This window comes from Jaculus jaculus, chromosome X, assembly GCF_020740685.1.
Source record: "Jaculus jaculus isolate mJacJac1 chromosome X, mJacJac1.mat.Y.cur, whole genome shotgun sequence".
Classification (NCBI taxonomy): Eukaryota; Metazoa; Chordata; class Mammalia; order Rodentia; family Dipodidae; genus Jaculus; species Jaculus jaculus.
The window spans coordinates 130,577,170-130,599,007 of record NC_059125.1 but is presented as its reverse complement, the minus strand read 5'-3'; the positions used below and the strand labels follow the sequence as shown (position 1 = coordinate 130,599,007).

The 21,838-nt window shown below is 41.6% G+C and overlaps 1 protein-coding gene across 1 annotated transcript in view; it reads left to right on the top strand.

The window, feature by feature from the left end:
• Gpc3 (glypican 3) overlaps positions 1–21,838 on the top strand; it is a 474,609-nt gene that overhangs the window by 311,763 nt on the left and 141,008 nt on the right. Inside the window, exon 5 of the mRNA XM_004653981.2 lies at positions 11,987–12,112. Within this exon, the coding sequence (XP_004654038.1) occupies positions 11,987–12,112 (126 nt within the window). The remainder of the gene's footprint in view (positions 1–11,986; positions 12,113–21,838) is intronic.

The window sequence follows — 21,838 nt, the reverse complement described above, 5'->3', positions numbered from 1 at the left end:
ATTTTCCAAAATAAAAGAAATTGGCAAAACCTGTCTCAGTGCTTTATGTTTTTCATCTTACAAACGAAAGCTGAGCCTAAAATGGAGCACTTCATTCTGACTCCTTTGACAGAAGAAAGAAGCAAGACAACAGGAGAATGTCTCACTTTAACTCTCTCAGACAAACATTGTACAAGGGGTGTCCAACCTTTTGAACTTCTGAAATGACATTTTCATCTACAAATGTGATAGGCTGCGTTCATATCTAGTATGAGCTGCACACCGTTCTCGAGCCACAGACTGGACACGCCTGTGTGTAAACACTCTTTGGGAGAAAGAAAAGGTGGGGATTAAGATGATGTCCTGCTAAACATACTGACCCCAATCTGATGTTAATAGGAGGGTACATCTCTGGTACCTGTGTATGTTTTTCAAGACGTTCTGCATAGCATTTGGCACTGTCCAGAAAGTAGCTGTGTGCATCAAGCAGTCCCCCAATACCCATGCCCAAGCTTTATCAGTGGTTAAAAACATGGTGATTGGTGCCGGGCATAGTGGCCTCCGCCTTTAATCCCAGCACTCTGGGAAGCAGAGGAAAGAAGGATCCTCTGTGAGTTCAAGGCCAGCCTGAGACTACAGAGTGAAATGTTGATCAGCCTGGGCTAGAGCAAAACACTACCTTGAAAAACAAACAAACAAGCAGAAAAAAAAAAAAACCCATGGTGATTGGAAAGGAACACTATTGTAGTAGGCAACCTGTGGACGTTTTGAGCAAGCTGAGTCTGATTGTGAGTTGGAAAGCCCTTTGCCTTTATAATAACAACACACAAAGAGATGCAGGATTCCCTTGGAAGCAAGCAGAAATCATCTGTTTGTTTTGTCTGCCCCCAGCTGGGAAGTTTGCAACTGCACAGTTAGTCTTAGAAATAGCTTAGTTCGATTTAAAAGGAATTGTATACTCAACTGGTGGTCTGGGTAAGGGAGTCAAGGTTCTTTTAAGAGATACACATTGAAAAGATCTGTCATAAGGTTTAAAATACTGAAGGCAGAACAACACGTTCCAAGTAGTACCATCAAAACAGAAGCTGTCAGATCGTCACAGTCTCTTCCACCTCCCGTATTTTTAGCACACCTCGGTTATCAGCCTTTTCCTCCTTTGTTCTTCTGAGCTTTTCTTTCACCACTTCCATTATGACATGGCTCCCTTTGTCATCATCAGATCCCCAGTACTGTTTGTTGGACTATATATAATAGTAGTGTCTTGCCCCTTTCCAAGTCCAGAGTCTGTGGTTTAATTGTCCATCCTGAATCCACACACCAAGCTTCTTATCAAACTGCTAACCTGTGATAAACTTAAAGTCTCTCGACCCTTGAGAAATGACAGCTCCATATCCAAGCCTCCGCTTCTTGTATTTTCTTTCCTCCTTGGTCTAAAGGGTCAAGGAAGTGACTTAGAAAAGCACAAAAGCTGATCTCAGTTCCCTGGTCCAAAATCAAGGCGTTTTCTTACCCTGACTCAGAATTCTGCTCTAGGGTTGGCTCTGAATGAAACTTGACTAAGTCAACAAGTTTTTGGCACAAGAAGAAGTCAAACTGCCCCAAATATGACTTGACTTCTTCAGAATGTGTCAGTTCCCCCCATCTGTGTGCAGTGCATCGTAGAAGACTTCGGCTCTGATGGATGCAGGCACTTCCAGTCTAGTCAAGGAGATGGGCATACAAATAAATAATTTTGTAAATCAGGTTTGAATGCCCAAACAGAGCTGTTTACAAAAGCATGGCCGCATCACAGATGGCGAAATTAGCAGCTCTTCTACAAGAGCCAAGAAAGCCTACTTGGATAAGGTAGCTTTTGAAGCCAGCCCAAAGGATAAGTAGAAATTCTGTAAGAGACCCAGAGCTCTCTCCCTCCACCAGACCATGCCCATATTAGATCTGGGATTTGCATAACTCTGGCCAAGAAAAGGGAGTGAGACCCCCTAAGGCCCCTCCCTCCAGGGCAGTCTCCCTCCACCTCGCAGCTCTTAAAACCCTCTTCCATGGCCCTCCTTCACTCTTGCCCTGCTGTGTGCTTGCTCTCTCACCCTTTCTCTCTGCCTCTTCCATTCTCCCTCTCATCCATGAACATACAGTCTTGAACTCAAGAAATGTTTTTGTCTTGGTACCTTTATCTTAAACCCCGAATCAAACGAATATTCCAACGACTAGACCACCAGGGAACAAGAGAGCCAGAAAAGGAGTAAAAGGAGGACAGGGTGCAGGTGCAGACCTCCTGTTAAATCACAGCACTCATTTGCCATCAATTGACTTATGCAGTTGTTGGTCCTAAAATATATCAGGACATCCAGGCATGGGGTGCACGCCTTTCATAGCCACACATGAGAGACAGAGGTAGGGGGATCGTTGTGAATTTGAGGCCAACCTGGAACTACAGAGTGAGTTCCAAGTCAGCCTGGGCTAGAGTGAGAACCTACCTCGGGAAAAAAAAAATACATAAGGACAGACACATGAAAAGAACATGAATAACATGACAAAGGCTGGGCAGCCTTAGACAAATGATAAAGAACATGTAATATAGGCTGGAGAGATGGCTTAGCAGTTAGCGCTTGCCTGTGAAGCCTAAGGACCCTGGTTCGAGGTTCGATTCCCCAGGACCCACGTAAGCCCGATGCACAAGGGGGCATGTGCATCTGGAGTTTGTTTGCAGTGGCTGGAGGCCCATTCTCTCTTTCTATCTGCTTCTTTCTCTCTCTGTTTGTCTGTCACTCTCAAATAAATAAATAAAAATAAACAAAAAGAATTTTAAAATAGAACATGTACTATGATGAAAGAAAAAAAGACATCTTCTAAAACCAGTTCCACTATACATTGAAAGGTATGAGCTGATTTAATAATTTATATGAGGACTCATTTATAAGACAATGTTACCCTATCAACAATCCTTTCAAAGATGTGAAAGTATTTTCAAAAAAAACTTACATTTTATTTTATGTATTTTTTAATTTGTTTTGTTCATTTCTATTTATTTATTTGAGAGCGACAGACACAGAGAGAAAGACAGATAGAGGAAGAGAGAGAGTATGGGCGCGCCAGGGTTTCCAACCACTGCAAACGAACTCCAGACGCGTGCGCCCCCTTGTGCATCTGGCTAACGTGGGTCCTGGGGAACCGAGCCTCGAACCAGGGTCCTTAGGCTTCACAGGCAAGCGCTTAACCGCTAAACCATCTGTCTAGCCCCAAAACTTATATTTTAAAGACAGGACAAGTACTAGCAGTTTGAATTTAAATCTGACATTTTTTTTTTCTCAGCCATGGAAGGAGATAGCAGCAGCAGGGCAGCGGTTCCTGCCCTGAGAATTCACCCAGTGAAACTTTACAAGTGGCTGCGGCCATCTTGGTTGGTAACTGAGAATCTGGACATAGAGAAATCTATGGAGGAGAGAAAGTGTCAGGTTCAGAGTTCGGAGTAGAGAGCCAAATCAGCATCCTGGGGCCCAGTGTTTTATTTAACAAGAGGAGAGACTAGAAAAACTTCCCTGTGAGGGAAGAGGGACAAGCACCTATGATTCAAAGGGATAAAATCTTAATATGAGGGGAGCATTCCTTTTTAGGGTCTGGATTTTAGGACCACTTATTAAGGTTCTCTCTGGAATGTCTGCAGGAATTCCCTCAGGAAAATGGGTGTAGATTGCCATCTCCTCACCCAAGGCCACAGATAAGGGCTCCTTCCTCATCCAGGCCCTGGGGCAGTAATGCTTACTCAGTTTCCTTAACAGTGCATAGGGTTATCTGATCTTGGGCTCACCCTTGGGGAGGATATGGACAGGAGAGGGAGCATTCTTGAAGTCTTAACAGAAAGGATTGTGTTCCAGGCAAAGGGAATGGGAAAGGAACAAGTATGCTTGTCTCTGGAGTGATAGAAAGTTGTAGCTTAGAGTTAAACTGTAAAAATCTCCCCCAAACAGAATTAGGCAGCAACTTGCGCCATTCCAATTTTAGTTAATCTACTTTTCAATATTTTAAAACAATGAGCTCAGGCTATTTTACATTAAAAAGAAAGAACCTTAATAATGAGAAAATGAATCCGGCAGTGGTGGCGTACACCTTTAATCCCAGCACTCTGGGGGGAGGGGAGGCAGAGGTAAGAGGATCGCCATGAAAAAAAAAAAAAAAAAAAAAAGAGCATCACCATGAGTTTGAGGCCACCCTGAGACTACGGAGTGAATTCCAGGTGAGCCCAGAGTGAGACCCCTACCCCGAGAAACAAATAATAATAATCATGAGAATGATAGAAATTTTCAGGATCTGCAGTCAGGAATGAAGGCTGTTTTTCCTTGCAATGGTTTCCAATTAGCACTGCTTTGCTGCCTGCCCAAGCGTATCATTGTGAGAACGCAAAGGCTGTGCCCTCCCCCACAACCTGAGAAGGGATGACCTCTCCAGGGTGATGGAAAACCTCCTGGGAAAACCACGTGCCCACCGCTACAATATTTCAAAACGGCTCGTGCATACAAAGAGCCCAATCCTTTAGCTCCTCAGTTCCCACACTGAAGGGGCATTTTCCTGAGCAGACTGCCATAAGCAAACACATCATGGGTATAGAAAGAGTGGCACCTATGCTACGTTTGCCATGCACATATTAGAATAAGCAGGACTGGAATCAAGGTTTTCCCCAATTCAAACTGCTATTTGTTCAAACTTTCAAGAGACCAGCATGTGAACAGACAGACTGTCTTAGTTCACCAGTAGAGATGCTGTTTTTGTTTGTTTGTTCTGTTTTGCTTTGCTTGGTTTTGAGGTAGGCTCTCACTGTAGCCTGGGCTGACCTGGAACTCACTCTGTAATCCCACACTGTCCGTGAACTCACAGCGATCCTCCTTCCTCTGCCTCCCAAGCGCTGGCATTAAAGACGTGCTCCACCACACTTGACTTGAGATGCTTTTGTTATCCATCATGGGCTGCCTCTCAGCACAAAGAAAAATAACTAGGAGATGAATAGGCCACCTACTTTAGTTTCAAATGCCTTTCTTTAAAGAGAGAAATAGAAATATTCGGCTTATCTCTTTTTAAAATTATACGAAGGTGATATAAAGCTTTATTTAAAATGTTTTTAAATTAGAGCTGACCATGCTGACACACACTTTTAATCCCAGCACTCGGGAGGCAGAGGTAGGAGGATCACTGAGAGTTCGAGGCCATCCTGAGACTACATAGTGAATTCTAGGTCAGCCTGAGCCAGAGTAAGACCCTACCTTGAAAAACCAAATATATATATATATATATATATATTTTCAATTATACATGTGTATATAGATAATAAAATATATGTGTGTATAGGTACACACACACAGATATATATATATATATATATATATATATATATATATCTCACAAATATATATTTATGTAATACATTTGGTTCCCATGCTGGAAGAAGTTTAGGTAGGAGCGATGGGAAAAGGCAAGAAGAATGAGAGAGGTACAACAAACTCTGTTGGAGGTAAAGTACCCCTGTCACACTCTGCTGCCATGGTGTCAGAGGACATTATCACCTGTTGTCACTACTTACATAGCTCATTGACTTTCCCAGAGTCATTTCCCCATCCTCAAAAAAAAAAAAAAAAAAAAAAAATATATATATATATATATATATATATATATATATATATATATATATATAGTATGGCTGCATTTGTTTTCAAGAGTCAAAGTTTCTTTTGGAAAGCAAAGTTTATTTTCCAATAGTCCAGGAATGATGATCTATACTGTAAATGTCCTTGGGGACTCTGAAGTATAGGCCCGTTTGCTATCTCTGCTCGACCCCTTGCCCTTAAAGGACAAAGGACAGGGACTGCTTTGTCCCGTGAGGCCAGGCACTTGTTTTTAACTTTCATGTATTTATTTCCACATGTATAGGTGGGCAGGAGGCACCAGAGCCTACAAATAAACACCAGCCGCACGCACCTCTCCTTGTACCTGGCTTCTGTGGTTGGCTTGGAAATTAAATTTAGGCCAGCAGACTTTGAAAACCAGCATCTTTCACTACTGGGAAATCTTGCTAGGCCCACGTGGGAAGTTTTTAATGATCAACTTTTTGGTGGTTCTGTGGGTGGAATCCAAGCCCTTGCACCTTCATTTTACTTCATATTTTTCTCTTTTTGGGGGGGCTGGTGGTGAGGGAGGGTCTCACTCTAACACAGACTGACCTGGAATTCACTATGTAGTCTCAGGCTGGCCTCGAACTCACAGTGTTCCTCCTCCCGAGTGCTGGGATTAAAGGTGTGTGCCACCATGCCTGGCTCAATTTGCTTCATATTCTAATGGCTATATAATATACACTGAGAGTGACAAAGAACTCAATGTTTTCAGAGAAATAAATGTAAATCTTTAGTTAGAAACGTCTAGAAGGCAGTATACCCAAGTTAATAGTAGTTATCTATAGATGGTGGGACTATAAATGCTTTCTTTCTTCTACTTTCAGTTATTTTCTAAATTCTTTCTTAAGACACATATTTTATTTATTTATTTGACAGAGAAAGGAGAAGAGAAGCAGAGAGAGAGAGAGAATGACCATGCTAGGGTCCCAGTCTCTGCAGACGAACTCCAGACACATGCATCACCTGGTGTATCTGGTTTACCTGGGGTTTGGGGAGTCAGATCTGGGCCTTTTGGCTTTGCAAGCAAGTGCCTTAACCATTAAGCCACCCTCCAGCCCCATCCCCTTTTTTGTGCTTTTTTGAAGGTAAGGTCTCACTCTAGCCCAGGCTGGCCTGGAATTCACTCTGTAGTCTCAGGGTGACCTCAAACTCACTGAAATCCTCCTACCTTTGCCTCCTAAATGCTGGGATTAAAGACGTGTGCCACCCCGCCTGGTTTAAATTCTGTGTAGTGACAATACGTCTCTTTTAAAATGAGAAAGAAAAGCAGAAACCTTTATTTTAAAGCTATCTCAGTGCAAAAGTTGCAGGTCTTACAAACTTTTCTTCCCAAGCCAGGCCTTGTGGCACGGGCCTGTAACACCAACCTCTAGGGAGGCTAAGGTGGATGATCACAAGTTTGAGGCCTGCCTGGGATTGCTGAGTGAGTTCAAGGCCAGCCTGAGCCATTTAGTGAGACCCTATCCCAAAGAGTAAAAAGAGAATTGGGAATGTAACTCAGTGGTAAAGTGTTTGCTTAAGGCCCTGGGCTCTATCCCCACTGCCAGCAAAAAGAAAAAAAAAAAAAAAACAAAAACCCTAATCACTCAACATGTGTTTATTTTGTCTATCCAATTCTGCTTTCCTGGACTCTCCTCTCTCCTTCTTCAGAAGGTGGGGCATCACTCCCTCCAGCAATCAAGGCTCATTTTCTGAAATATATTTCTTACCTCTTCTCCACCATATTTGACAGGGGCATAGGAAAGCCCAATGCCATACAGGTTTTCCATTTCAAGTGCACAGTTTGGGCTGGAGGTTGCAGCTCAGTCAGTAGAGTGCTTGCCTAACATGCATGAAGCCTTGGATTGTATCCCCAGTTCCACATAAAACCGGACCTGGGGGTAAATGCCTGTAATTCTAGCAGTCAGGCGGTTGAGACAGTAGGATCAAGTGTACAAGGTCATCCTTTCCTACATAGCAAGTTCCTGGCCACCTGGGGTTACATGGGGCACTGTTGAAATAAGAAAGTAAGTAAATTAGATAAATAAATATGGGGCACTGTTGAAATAAGAAAGTAAGTAAATTAGATAAATAAATATGGGGCACTGTTGAAATAAGAAAGTAAGTAAATTAGATAAATAAATATGGGGCACTGTTGAAATAAGAAAGTAAGTAAATTAGATAAATAAATAGTAAAATCTGACCTGCTTTAGTATATTTATGCAGCTGTCAGTCTGGTCAGTTTTAGAACATTTTCTTCACCTCAAGAATTCTTGGACTCTTGAGCTATTTTATTTATTTCTCCCAGCTCTAAACAACCACAAACTTAGTCTCTCTAGATTTGCCTATTCTGGATATTTCACATAAAAGGACAAAATAATACAATATCACTGGCTTCTTTCACTTAGTACATTTATATTTGGTCCATGTGATGAATGATATTCCGTTCTTTTGAAGGTGAATATCGTTCCCTTGATTACATGTACCACGTTTTGTTTATTTGCCACTGGATAGACATTTGTTTTCTCCCACCTTTTGGCTGTTGTTAATGGAGCTGCTGTGAACTGTCTGAGTGACTATTTTCAAACCATTGGGAGTAATAGACTGGCTAGGCTCCTTGGTAACTCTGTGATTATGAAGAACTGCCAAGTTGTTTCCTATAGGGGCGGCATAATGTCACATTCTCCCCAGCAAGGTATGAAAGTTCCATTTCTCCACATACTCACCACACTTGTGGGTCTTTTTTTTTTTTTTTTTTTAATAATCATCCTAGTGATGTGGAGTGGTATCTTGATTGGCATGTCTCTGATGACTAACCTTTTAAATCTGGTTTCATCTCAGATCTTCACATCTGGTGCATAAATTCTTAACACCAATCCCTGTGAAAGCCACCAGCACTTTAAGAGATAAAAATAAAATTCAACTTTTATGACACTTTAGTCAAGAGTTTTGCTCAAATCAGTAGCTAACTAGTTCTTTGTGTATAGAGAAATTGTTGTTTGTTTTTTTTCTTAATGCTAGCTAGTCTTTAGAAAAGAATACCAGAAAACTCTGGAGAGCACCTTGTTAATTATTAATACCCAACTTGAAAGATGAAAGCTCTTAATCATCTTGTGCAGTTGAAATTATTCTGGAGGTTGAATTTTTAAATTATCCTGAATATATGAAGTTATGTGGAATATAACATTCATATTTCATATATGTATAATAGGTTTATTCTACAGATTTGTATTAATGGGAGTATGGACATGACTGGCATTATGAAGAGATGGCTTTGCTTGTGTGGATACTGTGGGGTGGGTAATATGCTAAACACCTTACATGCACTGTCTCATTGACTCATCACAGCAACATTATAAGAGAGGTGCTATTATTAACCAAGTAAGGAAATTAAAGCTCACAGGATTTTTAAATTTGCCTTGGACTTAACTGCCAACTGAATGAAGGAAAGCTGGCATTTAGAACTTAGCTAGGTCAGACTGCAAAATCAGATTTTTTAGCTATTACTCATAAAAGATTTGAAGGAGCTATTCTGAGAACCCAACTATAATTATAACACAGTTGCTAAATGAAACTGTGTTCCAAATTAACAATAAGTAAGTCCAAGATAACCTTTAAAACTGCTGTCTCTGAGACCTCTTGCTCCCCACAATGAATATCAGTAACCCTACTGAAAAAGACCTCCAACAGACCTAGGGCAGGAGAGAGAGGGTCTAAATGGTACTACTTTTTTTTTTTATAAAAAATAATAAATAAGCCAGGTGTGGTGACACACATCTTTAATCCCAGCACCAGGGAGGCTGGGATAGGAGGATTGCTGTGGGTTTACAACCAGCCTGAGACATAGTGAATTCCAGAGCAACCTGGGCTAGAGTGAGATCTACCTCGAAAAACCAAAAAGTATATATATATATATATATATATATATATATATATATATATATATATATATATAATGCATTTAAAAATGCAGTTTCCCAGGCTCATCATAGATGATGGTGGTAATAAATACCCGATGCAGTAGGAGGACCTTGCATTTCTCCAAGTTACCTAGTTCTAATTCCAAAGCAGATCCTTGAGTGCTAGAATATGATGATCCAGACAATATTACATTATCCACATTCTTTATGGTTTCCTTAGGGTTTCTTGACCTTTCCGGGAAATATCCTTCTCTAATAAAGTGGGAAGTCTTGAATTTATTGCAGTCCCTCATCCCTTTGACACATCAAACGTCACCTTGATCTCCTTCAACTTGTCAACTTTTTTAGGATCAGCTGAGGCAACTTCAAGAGCTGGGAGATGGAGAGAAATCTAGCCTGCTTTTACTTTCCACTTCTCTGCCTATCAAATTGGGAGGTATTGCTAGGGGTTCATTTCTTTCTTGCCATGTTCCATGTTAGTGAGAGTGGATATAGAGGTAGGAAGAGGCCTAAGGGAAGCTCTTTCATTAAAAAGAAGGCCATCATTCCCCGCAGACTAATGCCCACATTCCGTTTCCTCATGGAGTAGGAGGAATTACTCAGCCTCGGCCTTCAGTCTTTCGGCTTCTACTCTTGGGACCAGTATGATTACCTTGTAAAACAGAGCATCTCTCCTATTAGCACTTAATTGAACCCATCTTTTTCCTCTTGAGAAACTGTAATGTTGACTTTTATTTTCACAGTTCTGTATTGAGCCTCTTCTCTTTGGAGAGTGACAACGCTCAAATCCCAGGAATGGGACTATGAAGCAAGCATGGGCATAGCAGGAGGCCACCGTTGGAGTACCAGGCATTATATATGTCCCAATAACCTTTCTTGAGTTCTTCTGTCCATTACCCTGGCTTTCTTGTGACCTGAGCCCTTGTCAGCATGTACTGAGAACTAGTTTCTCTGTGTGTGTGTGTGTCTCTCTCTCTCTCTCTGTGTTTCAAACAACTTTATTTATTTATATTTAAGAGAGAGAAAGAGACAGAGAATGGGTGCACCAGGGCTTCCAGCTGCTGTAAACAAACTCCAGAGGCATTTGCCACTTTGTGCATCTGGCTTACGTGGGTCCTAGGGATTTGAACCTGGGTCCTTTGGCTTCATAGGCAAATGCCTTAACCATTAAGCCATCTCTCCAGCCCTCTCTCTCTCTCTCTCTCTCTCTCTGTCTCTCTCTCTCTCTCTCTTTCTCTCATCAATAGTTTTATGGTAATAAGACGAAAGTGACATTAAGTTCAAGATCATTTCTACCACTCTTCCTCTTTTGCTCATATCTGAGAACAATCCCTAGAAGTCACTCCTGGCCTCAAGACTTCCACAAGCATTCTAATTCCACTTAGGCCTATAACTCCTCCAAAGGGTTTTACAACGAGCCAGTGTGTTCTTAGTCTGGAAACAGTATTGAATAATTACACAACTGCCAGAAAATTCCTTGATAAGAGTCTCCACAAACATGTGGAGACTTAAGGGAGACCCGGATGTGAACAGCACTGTGGCTTTCTACTAGGAATGTTCCTTTAGGAAATCAAGTGTATTTTACTTTTGCTTTCCACTGGACATCTCTTACATAGATATCTAAATATTTTTCCACAAACATTCATGCCTCTTCAGTCTGTGATATTTTACTTTGTGTATCCATATACAGCTGAAACAAGATAATAGAAAAGCACATTTGCTGCAATTTACGTGTATGTTTATACATATTTGCATATATAATGCGCTCTCACTGACACATTTCATTTCGTAAACAGCACAAAACCCAAAGCAAATAAATGGTAAAATATACTAGAGCTCTCTCCCCTTTGCTCCCCCACACAGGCAACGTAATAGACAGACAAAGAACAAAGAACCCTTTTTTTGTCTTAGCAGATGTGAGTTCCTCTGACTATATTATCAGGAGAATTTCATAGAGCTTATGCTGTGTGGAGCACCCTGCGATTCTGATCTGCAACCATTAGCCAGAGCTTGCATGGAAAGGGGCCATCTCTAGGGTAATAGCATTGTAAATTACAATCAATGCACTCAATTACACTCAGAAACCAAGAGATATGTAGTGCTCCAGTGTGCCTTGTAATCAGCACCTTTGAAGATGTAGGTAACAGCATTCGGAGCAAAAAAATAAAAAGCTGCTGCGTGTGTTAGAAAATGAATGTTTGAATTAAATCATCCTTCTGATAGGAACAGCACCTTATATGGCAAACAACCTTTTCTTCCCCCTAATATCATTTTACTGATTTTTTTTTAAAAAGCTAAATAGTAGCATTGTAGCCAAGAATGTCTTTACAAATCATTTATTGGTCCAATCAGCCTGGCAGAGCTTTTTCTGTCATGCTGATAAGGAAATTAAACTTTTCGCATCCTGGGTTTACTTGCCTCTTATGCCCAGATGTTTTGTTTTTCTTGCAGGGAACTCATTGAGAAGCTGAAGAATTTCGTCAGCTTCTATAGTGCTCTGCCTGGCTACATCTGCAGCCATAGCCCCGTGGCCGAAAATGACACCCTGTGCTGGAACGGACAAGAACTTGTGGAGAGGTAATTTCTTGTGAAAGTTCATCATAACCATATCTGATGAATAACCACCATTTGTTTAGCTTCAGGCTAACTAAAGTGCCTGCTACTGATAACTTCAAGAAAAACTACATCAAACTACATAACTTGTAGCGCTCACAGGGTACAAACTTTCAATTTTTAAAATTTTCTTATTTATTTGTGTGTGTGTGTGTGTGTGTGTGTGTGTGTGTGTGTGTGTGTGTGTCTATATGTGCATGATTTGTGTGTGTCTGGATGTTATCCTCTTCCTCTCCCACTGCTACCTGCCAGCTTTGAGATTGTCCTGGTTTTCCACTCCCATTGCCATGGATATGTTGGGATTATCAACGTGTGTAACACTTTGCATTCAGCTGTATACAGGCACTGAGGAGAATTGAACTCAGGTCAGCAGCTTGCAAGCAAACACCTTTACCTGCTCAGCCATCACTCCAATGCTGTTTTGAAAACTTTCTGTTTTACGTAGGTGTGTAGGTGTATAGGTGTGTGCATTGGTGTGTTCATGCCACAGCACATGTGTGGAAATTGCTGGAAGAACACTGGGAGCAGGGACGAGGAAAAAAATGGCACCAACGCATGATGTATTTATCCATACTATGTCTGTGATAAATAAAATAATTTTTTATAAAGAAGAGACTTGAACTTAAATTCTGAGTCTCTCACTAGTCATTTAATCTAAGAAACATGGCTTGATATCCCTAGACCTTGGTTTGCCCATTTAAAAAATGAGATGGTGAAATTAGAGCTTTCCCTTCTGTTAGTCTGTGTGCATTTATTTTTTAAAAATAGTTTTATTTTTATTTATTTATTTATTGGGCAGAGAGAAAGAGGGAGAGAGAGAGAGAGAGAGAATGGGTGAGCCAGGGCTTCCAGCCTCTGTGAACAAACTTCAGATGCATGCGCCCCCTTGGGCATCTGGCTAACCTGGATCTTTTTGGCTTTGCAGGTAAATGCCTTAACCACTAAGCCATCCCTCCAGCCCAAGTGTGTGTGTGTGTGTGTGTGTGTGTGTGTGTGTGTGTATTTCTTACCTTCAGCAATGTATATTTTGTGATATTATGTGTTAGAACCAGGATGGGTAGCACACACCTATAATTTCAGCTACTCTGGAGACGGAGACAGGAAGATCACAGGTTCATGTCCTATCTGAGCTATAGGCATGTGTGTTTTACACAGAGCTAGGTATTAGGAATACAAGATTTAAAAATATACATTACCTCTTAGGAAGAACTTCCCAGGCATCAGATAGTGAATAGAATTTATTCAGAATACAGTGTAATAGACAGAAGAAGGCCTTGGAGTCAGGTGAACTTGTATTTTCTTCTCAATTCTGCTACTTCTTTTCTGTTTTTTTTTTTTAATTTTTGTTCATTTTTATTTATTTATTTGAGAGTGACAGAGACAGAAAGAGGCAGATAGAGGGAGAGAGAGAGAATGGGCGTGCCAGGGCTTCCAGCCACTGCAAACGAACTCCAGATGTGTGCGCCCCCTTGTGCATCTGGCTAACATGGGTCCTGAAAAATCGTGCCTTGAACCGGGGTCCTTAGGCTTCACAGGCAAGCGCTTAACCACTAAGCCATCTCTCCAGCCCCTTTTCTGGTTTTTTGAGGTAGGGTCTCACTCCAGCCCCGGCTGTCTTGGAATTCACTATATAGTCTCAGGGTGGCCTCGAACTCATGGCAATCCTACCTCTGCCTCCTGAGTGCTGGGATTAAAGGCGTGCGCCACCACGCCCAGCTTGGCTACCCTCTGGATGAGACCTTGGGTGAATGGTGTTATGTGGAAAAGTCTCAAGATCCTCTTCTGTAAGGGAAGGACATCTCACGGGGTCATTTTAAGGTCATGAATGTAACGCACCTAGCGGATGGGGACAGACTGAGAGTTTTCTCTTCCTTTCTCCTCTAACTGTCCTCTTTCCTACACAAGATAAAACACACGCCTGCAAACAGCTTGTTCGCCACCTAAGCGATTTTACTGACGTGAGACAAGAATGAAGTTGCATGCCACCGCGGATGATGCACTGGACTTGCACCGAAATAGATTTCCCTGTAGACACTGTGAGCCAGGCTGGAGGCCTCCATGCTGCCTGCTCCATTCTGAGAAATAGTGTGTATCTGCTGTCCTCGAAGGTCAGCAGTACCAAGCAGAGCCAGGAATATGTCCTTTTATGGCATACTTTTAAATTGGCACAGAACAAGCGACTATGGCCCATGATTGCTCACTTTCTCTCTGTCTGTCTCTCTCTCATCTCTTCCTCCTTCCTCTCTCTACTTTCAAATAAATCAATAGATAAAACTATTTTTAAAAGCTAAATAGAGAGCCGGGCGTGGTGGCACATGCCTTTAATCCCAGCACTCAGAAGGCAGAGGTAGGAGGATCGCTGTGAGTTCGAAGCCACCCGGATGCTACATAGTGAATGTCAGGTCAGCCTGAACTAGAGCGAGACCCTACCTTGGAAAACAAAACAAAACAAAAAAACTAAATAGATAAAGCTGTTTTTTATTATTAATTAGTTTTGTACTCAGTGAATACAGTCAGTTTGGTACCATTATTAGGCTCATCCGTGACCTACCCCCTCCCCTTGGCCCCTCCTTGTTGAGGTATATGGTCATGCATTGTGGAGTTAGCCCACAGTTATTGGTACGATAAATGTCTCTGCATATCATGACCCGACGTGTGGCTCTGACATTCTTTTCACCCCCTCTTCCACAAAATTTCCCTGAGCCATGTTGGGTTCATTTTTGGTCTACTTCAGTGCTGAGGTGTGGATGCAGATCCTAAGGAGAGAGCCACCCCATCATACCTCAAAAGGGTTCTGGCTGAAACTAAGAATAATTTGAGAAACAAGCAAGGGTGCTGTTTTCTTAGTGAACCGGGTACCAGCACAAGGGGGAAGGAGATCAACACAGAGAAAAATCAACTCCTACCAAATCAGAGATCCAGGGGCACAGATAAAGCTATTTTTTTTAATTTTTATTTATTTATTTGAGAGCAACAGACACAGAGAGAAAGACAGATAGAGGGAGAGAGAGAATGGGCGTGCCAGGGCTTCCAGCCTCTGCAAACGAACTCCAGACGCGTGCGCCCCCTTGTGCATCTGGCTAACGTGGGACCTGGGGAACTGAGCCTTGAACCGGGGTCCTTAGGCTTCACAGGCAAGCACTTAACCACTAAGCCATCTCTCCAGCCCAGATAAAGCTATTTTTAAAAGCTGATCTGTGTAAGCAACATATTAGAAAACCCTCACCAGTCAAATATGTTCCTTTTTTAAAAACAAATGCAAGTCTTTTTTAAAGTCTTTATTTATTTACTTATTTTTATTTATTAGAGACAGAGAGAGAGAGAGAAAGAGAGGGAGAGAGAGAGAGAGGGAGAGAATGGGCACACCAGGGCCTCTAGCCACTGCAAATGAACCCAGATGCATGCACCACCATGTTCCTCTGGCTTACATGGGACCTGGACAATTAAACCTGGGTCTTTAGTCTTTGTAGGCAGTCACCTCAACCATAAAGCCATCTCTCCAGCCCATGATGCTTTTATATAAACTCATTGAGAAAGCATTCCAGTGACTTGTGCAATGTTATGTTCAAATAAAAAAAAGAACAATTTCTCAGTACTTATGTTCCAACTGGCTTATCTACTAACTGTGGCTCATTAATTGGAACAAATTTTTGATTTACAATACAACTGCTAATGCATTAATTCATCTATTGTAACATTTAAACACCTACTATGTACCAGGCTCTTATATTGCCTTCTTCATTGTTATAATTGTTAAAGCCAATATAACGCTACCAATGGTTAAGAAACAATTAGAAGATCTATTGTTAGTTTATACTTTCCTACTATAAGAATACTTTCAGGGCCAATGTGTTTGAATTAATGGAATATTTAATTGAATTATGTTCATAGTAAGTACTTCATGGCTGGTATACTTTTGCAAGGGATGTTGTCATGGAACCAAGAAAGTAAAGATTAAAAAATGCCATAATTTTGGGGGCTGGAGAGATGGCTTAGCAGTTAAGCGCTTGCCTGTGAAGCCTAAGGACCCTGGTTCGAGGTTCAATTCCCCAGAACTCATGTCAGCCAGATGCACAAGGGGGCACACGTGTCTGGAGTTCGTTTGCAGTGGCTGGAAGCCCTGGCACACCCATTCTCTCTCTCCCTCTCTTTCTCTCTGCCTCTTTCTCTGTCTGTCACTCTCAAACAAATAAATAAAAATAAACAAAAAAACTTAAGAAAAAAAGATAAAGAAATTTTTTTTTCAATACCATCTCAAACTATAGGTTTCTGAACATGTATAGGTTTAAATCGTTTCTCTATCACATTTATGTCTATTCGATTTTGTCAGTTCTGTTTTCTTTTACTTGTGGTGAACACTTGCTTAGAATTCACTTAGTAGTCTCTTTTGTTGAATCTTATGATCCAAAGCCCAATACATTTGAATGAGTCTCCAAGTTGGATGAATGTACTTTGTCCTACTGAAAGAACTCTATTGGCTGGAGAGATTGCTCAGAGGTTAAGGCGTTTGCCTGGAAAGCCTAATGACCTGGGTTTGATTTCCCAATACCCATATAGAGATAGATACACAGAGTGGCATATGTACCTGGAATCTATTTGCAGTGGCTAGAGGCCCTGGTACACCCATCTCTCTCTCTCTTCTCTCTATCTGCTTGCAAATAAATAAATTTTTTTTTTTTTTTTTTTTGGTTTTTCGAGGTAGGGTCTCACTCTAGCCCAGGCTGATCTGGAATTCACTATGGAGTCTCAGGGTGGCCTTGAACTCACAGCGATCCTCCTACCTCTGCCTCCCAAGTGCTGGGATTAAAGGCGTGCGCCACCACGCCCGGCAGATTTTAAAAAAGAACTCTATTAGCTGAACATATTGCTGTCCTGGGTGTAGAACCTAGATCCCCATGCATGTTAGGTCTGAGCTGTATTTCCATGTCCCTGTTTACTGAATTTTTAAAATTATTTATATATCTATTTACTTAGTTATGTGTGTGTACATGCACACATGTATGTGCATATGTGTCATTGGCTCTAAATGCAGGCATGTGTGTGTCGTGGAGATGTGTATACCCCAGCACATGACTAGAGGTCAGAGGACAACTGTCAGTCCACCTTATGTGAAGCCAGGTTTCTCTCAATCTCGATCTTCTATGGTTGCTCTTTCTACTGTGCTCACTGTGAGCTTCTGGGAAATTCCCCTGTCACCATCTTCCATTTCCCTTCAGAATGTTAGCATTACAGAAGTGTGAAATGGCCTCCAGCTTTTTAAGATGGGGTTTGAGGACCAAACTCAGATACGCAGGCTCGAGTGGCAAGCACCTTATCCGCTGAGCCACATCTCAGTCTATGAATTTTCAAAATTGTCTTCCTTTGGCTATCTCATGATATTGAAAAATGAAATAATAAAACACTGTAGGGCTGGACAGATGGCTTAGTGGTTAAGTTGCTTTCCTGTGAAGCCTAAGAACCCAGATTCAATTCCCTAGTAGCCATGTAAGCCGGATGCACAAGGTGGCACATGCATCTGGAGTTCATTTGCAGTGGCTGGAGGCCCTGGTGTGTCCATTCTCTCCCTCTCTCTTTCTCTCCCCCACCCCGCCTGTTTCTCTGAAATAAATAAAATTCAAATTAAAAAAAAAACATTGTAATATGGAGAAAACTTACTCTTGTAATTTTTAATCTTTTTTGGGGGGGGTGTTTCGAGACAGGGTCTCACTCTAGCCCAGGCTGACCTGGAATTCACTATGGAGTCTCAGGTTGGCCTTGAACTCACAGCAATCCTCCTACCTCTACCTCTCGAGTGCTGGGATTAAAGGCATGCACCACCACACCCGGCTAATTTTTATTTTATTTATTGATTTTTTTACTTCTTTTCAGAGTAGGGTTTCACTCTAGCCCAGGATAACCTGGAACTCACTCTGTAGAACCAGGATGGCCTCAAACTCATAGAAGTCTTCCTACCTCTGCCTCCTTAGTGCTCAAATTTTTATTTTTTTTTCCTTTAAAAAAAATCTGTTTTTAAAACAACTTTGCTTGTTGATACATACTATCCAGGAAGAAAAGAAAAGAAGGAGGAAGGGAGGGAAACAAACAGAGAGCGAATCAAACATATTTGCAGACAGAGTAAGGATAATGTAATAGAGGAAGAGACTTCTCCTTGCTTAGTAACCTCAGGTTATAATTAACCTGTCCTTATAGTACTGACCTAATGCAATGATGAGACTAGGGAATAGTGTCGAACTAGATTAAAAAAATTCTCAGGAATGTACATTTAATAATATGATGTACTTTAGCCTGAAGACATGTGTGCCCTCTATTTGTATCATTTATAAAGATTACCTTAGCACTCATGTCTCATCTTTAGTTCAAACCACTTCCCAGAGCATTTCACTAAATTTCTTATTTTAGTCTGAAGTAACAGTTGCCACTTCACAGTGTTACATGTGTTATGATATTATTATCTTTAGAGATTGGGCTTGCAGATCCTTGAAAATATTTGACTTTTAGATCAGAAAGCTTATAAGCATCAAGCACCCTGACAGAGAATGAGTCTTCATTGGAGGTACTTCATTCATCAAATGGAAAGTATAGATGACCATGAGGAAAATAACGAACAATATTTGTGTCAAGTGGCTCATTAGAGCTTCTCCTATATAGGTGTACATGTCACTCAATGTCTGAAAAGTTAAGCAATTCTGCAGGAGCATATTTCACACCCTTTCAGTTCTTATCTAATGAATGCAATTGACTGAAAGGGGAATGAGGAAAATATTTTCGCAGATCTTGTCTCAGTGAGTATCACACACACTATTTCCCCTTCTTAACTTCCCTTCCACCACACTATCTGAGCTTGAGATAACATTGGATTTCAGGATTGAGCTGAGATGTTTTCAAATGAGCAAGCTTGGCCCCTGTGAGCTGACCACAAGTCCTACAGGCAAAGATATCTTACAATTGCCAAAGGCAGAACTGTAGAGCATTTCAATTAAGAAGCCAAGAGAAAAGGAAAAGAACCCATAGAAGTAAGTTGAGTTTAGCCACAGGTAGCAAAAGACTTGGACTTTGCTGACCCTGATAATAACTAGAAGAATCAACATTTGAGTCAATACATTCTCCATCACCCACTAGAAATGTTAAGCCATATATCTCAACAATTGACTGACTCTCTGATGTTTTCATTCTTTTGGATAGTTTGTACTATGTAATCCCAGTTTTGTTGTTTAACCAAAAGTTTATCTTTAAAGTTTAAAGTAACATAGCAAATCTGGAGATGTACTTGTGTGGTAGAACACGTGGCTACCATGTGTGAGACCCTCAGTTTTATTCTCAGCACTGAAAACTAAAGTGACATTAAATTTAAATTCAAACAAATATAGCAGAACAGTGCTGGAGAGATAGATGGCTTAGCGGTTAAGCACTTGCCTGTGAAGCCTAAGGACCCTGGTTCAAGGCTTGATTCCCTACCCACGTTAGCCAGATGCAGAAGAGGGAACACGCGTCTGGAGTTCATTTGCAGTGGCTGGAGGCCCTGGCACGCCCTCTCTCTCTCTCTATCTATCTGCCTCTTTCTCTGTCTGTCACTCTCAAATAAATAAATAAAAATAAACAAAAATTATAGATAGATAGATAGATAGATAGATAGATAGATAGATAGATAGATAGATAGATATGGCAGAACAAAAATATTTAAATGTAAATTCAGTCTGAACCCCATAGTTTGAAATTAAAACTCTGGTATTTGGTCTTCACACTTAACATCTGCTCATTCAATTTCATTGAACACAAATGGAGCACTGACTATATTCTAAGCCCTATGATAAGTAGAATCCAGCTCCTGCCCCTGGTAAGGAGTTTGTGACCTAATGAGAAGAAAGAAAAAAAAAACGTCAATCCTCTTCTACAACAATCCGGGAAGAGTGCCTCTCAAGTAGACACAACAGAGGCTCCATCGTGAGTGTGTTTGTGTGTGTATATATACACACTCACACACGTGTCTTGTTTGCATGTCATTGGAATAAAAGTAACACAAAATTAACCATTTAAAGAATGCAATTCAATAGAGTTTAAACATTTACAGTATACAGTCACCATGCCTGCCTAGTTCCAAGAAGGAAGGAAACCTTCTGCCTGTTCGTGGGCACTCCACATGACTGCCTGCCCCAAACCCTTAGCAACCAACAATTTATTTTCTGTGCCTATGTATTCTAGATGCCTCACCTAGCATGGCATTTCAGAGGGTTATCCAAATCGTTACATGTTTAAGCACTTTCATTCCTAATTTTATAACCAAATAAGGTTTTACTGCATGATGTGGCACATTTTGTTTATGCAGTCATCAGTGTTTGATACGTGTGTGGGGGAGTTATGTTCATATATGTATACGCATTGTATATGTGTATGAGCAGCTATAATAATAATGCTGAGCATGTAGGCCAGAGGACAACCTCAGATCTGGTTCCTCATCTATGCTTCCCACCTTTTCAATTTTATTTTTATTTATTTATTTGAGAGATGGAAAGAAGGAGGGAGGGGAAGAAAGGGCACGCCAGTGCTTCCAGCCACTGCAAAACAAACTCCAAATGCATGCACCACGTTGTGCATCTGGCTTACGTGGGTACTGGGGAACTGAACCGAGGTCCTTTGGCTTTGAAGGCAAGCACCTTAACCACTAAGCCATCTCTCCAGCCCTATGCTGCCCACCTTTTATTGAGCTCACCAATTAATCTAGACAGGCTAGCCAGCAAGGCACAGGAGTTCTCCTGCCTTTGCCTCCCCTGTGCTGGGATTACAGATGCACACCAACATGCCCTGCATTATTATGTGGGTAATGGGGATTGAACTCAGGTCTTTATGTTTGGAAGGCCAGCACTTTACCAACAGAGCTAACTCCCTAGCCCTTTCCATTCATTCCTACATAAATATCAAGCAAGTACTTATGGAATGGGCCTCTCCCCTTATCTCTGGATTCATCTTGGCTCACATTCAACCTGGGCAACAGGAGAGCCAAGCCTCCGGGCTTCCCGTCCCATCATCTTTTTTTAAATTTTTTTTTTTGTTTATTTATTTGAGAGGAACAGAGTGAAGGAGGCAGAGAGAGAGACAGACAGAGAGAGAGAGAGAGAGAGAGAGAGAGAGAGAGAATGGGCGCGCCAGAGCTTCCAGCCTCTGTAAACAAACTCCAGATGTGTGCGCCCCCTTGTGCATCTGGCTAACATGGGTCCTGGGGAATTGAGCCTCGAACCAGTGCCCTTAGGCTTCTCAGGCAAGTGCTTAACCGCTAAGCCATCTCTCCAGCCCCCGTCCCATCATCTTTGACCTTAGCCTCATCATCACCCAGCATCATCTTGTGTGAAGTCGTAGAGACTGAAAGGATTACCAACTGTGCGTAGACAACCGCTTCACTTGGTGGCAAGGTGCCAAGGTTCACTTTGATTCAGCCCTGGCTGCTCCTGTCGCCCCTTTGTGATGCTGCTGGGCTGGATGAACCTCTCTCCAGGTGTCAGCTCCAGGACAGAGCTATTAGCATCTGCCCACCAGTTTGACACAAATACTTCTGTCTATTGCGAATCTGTATTCATCTTGTATCTCCTCATAATGGCTTGGGCTCTCACCTGGGCCATCTGGCATTATAGAAAAACTCCTTGGTATCTGCAGGGAGCTAATTGCAGTGAAGCTGCCTCTCTCTCTCTGTGTGTGTGT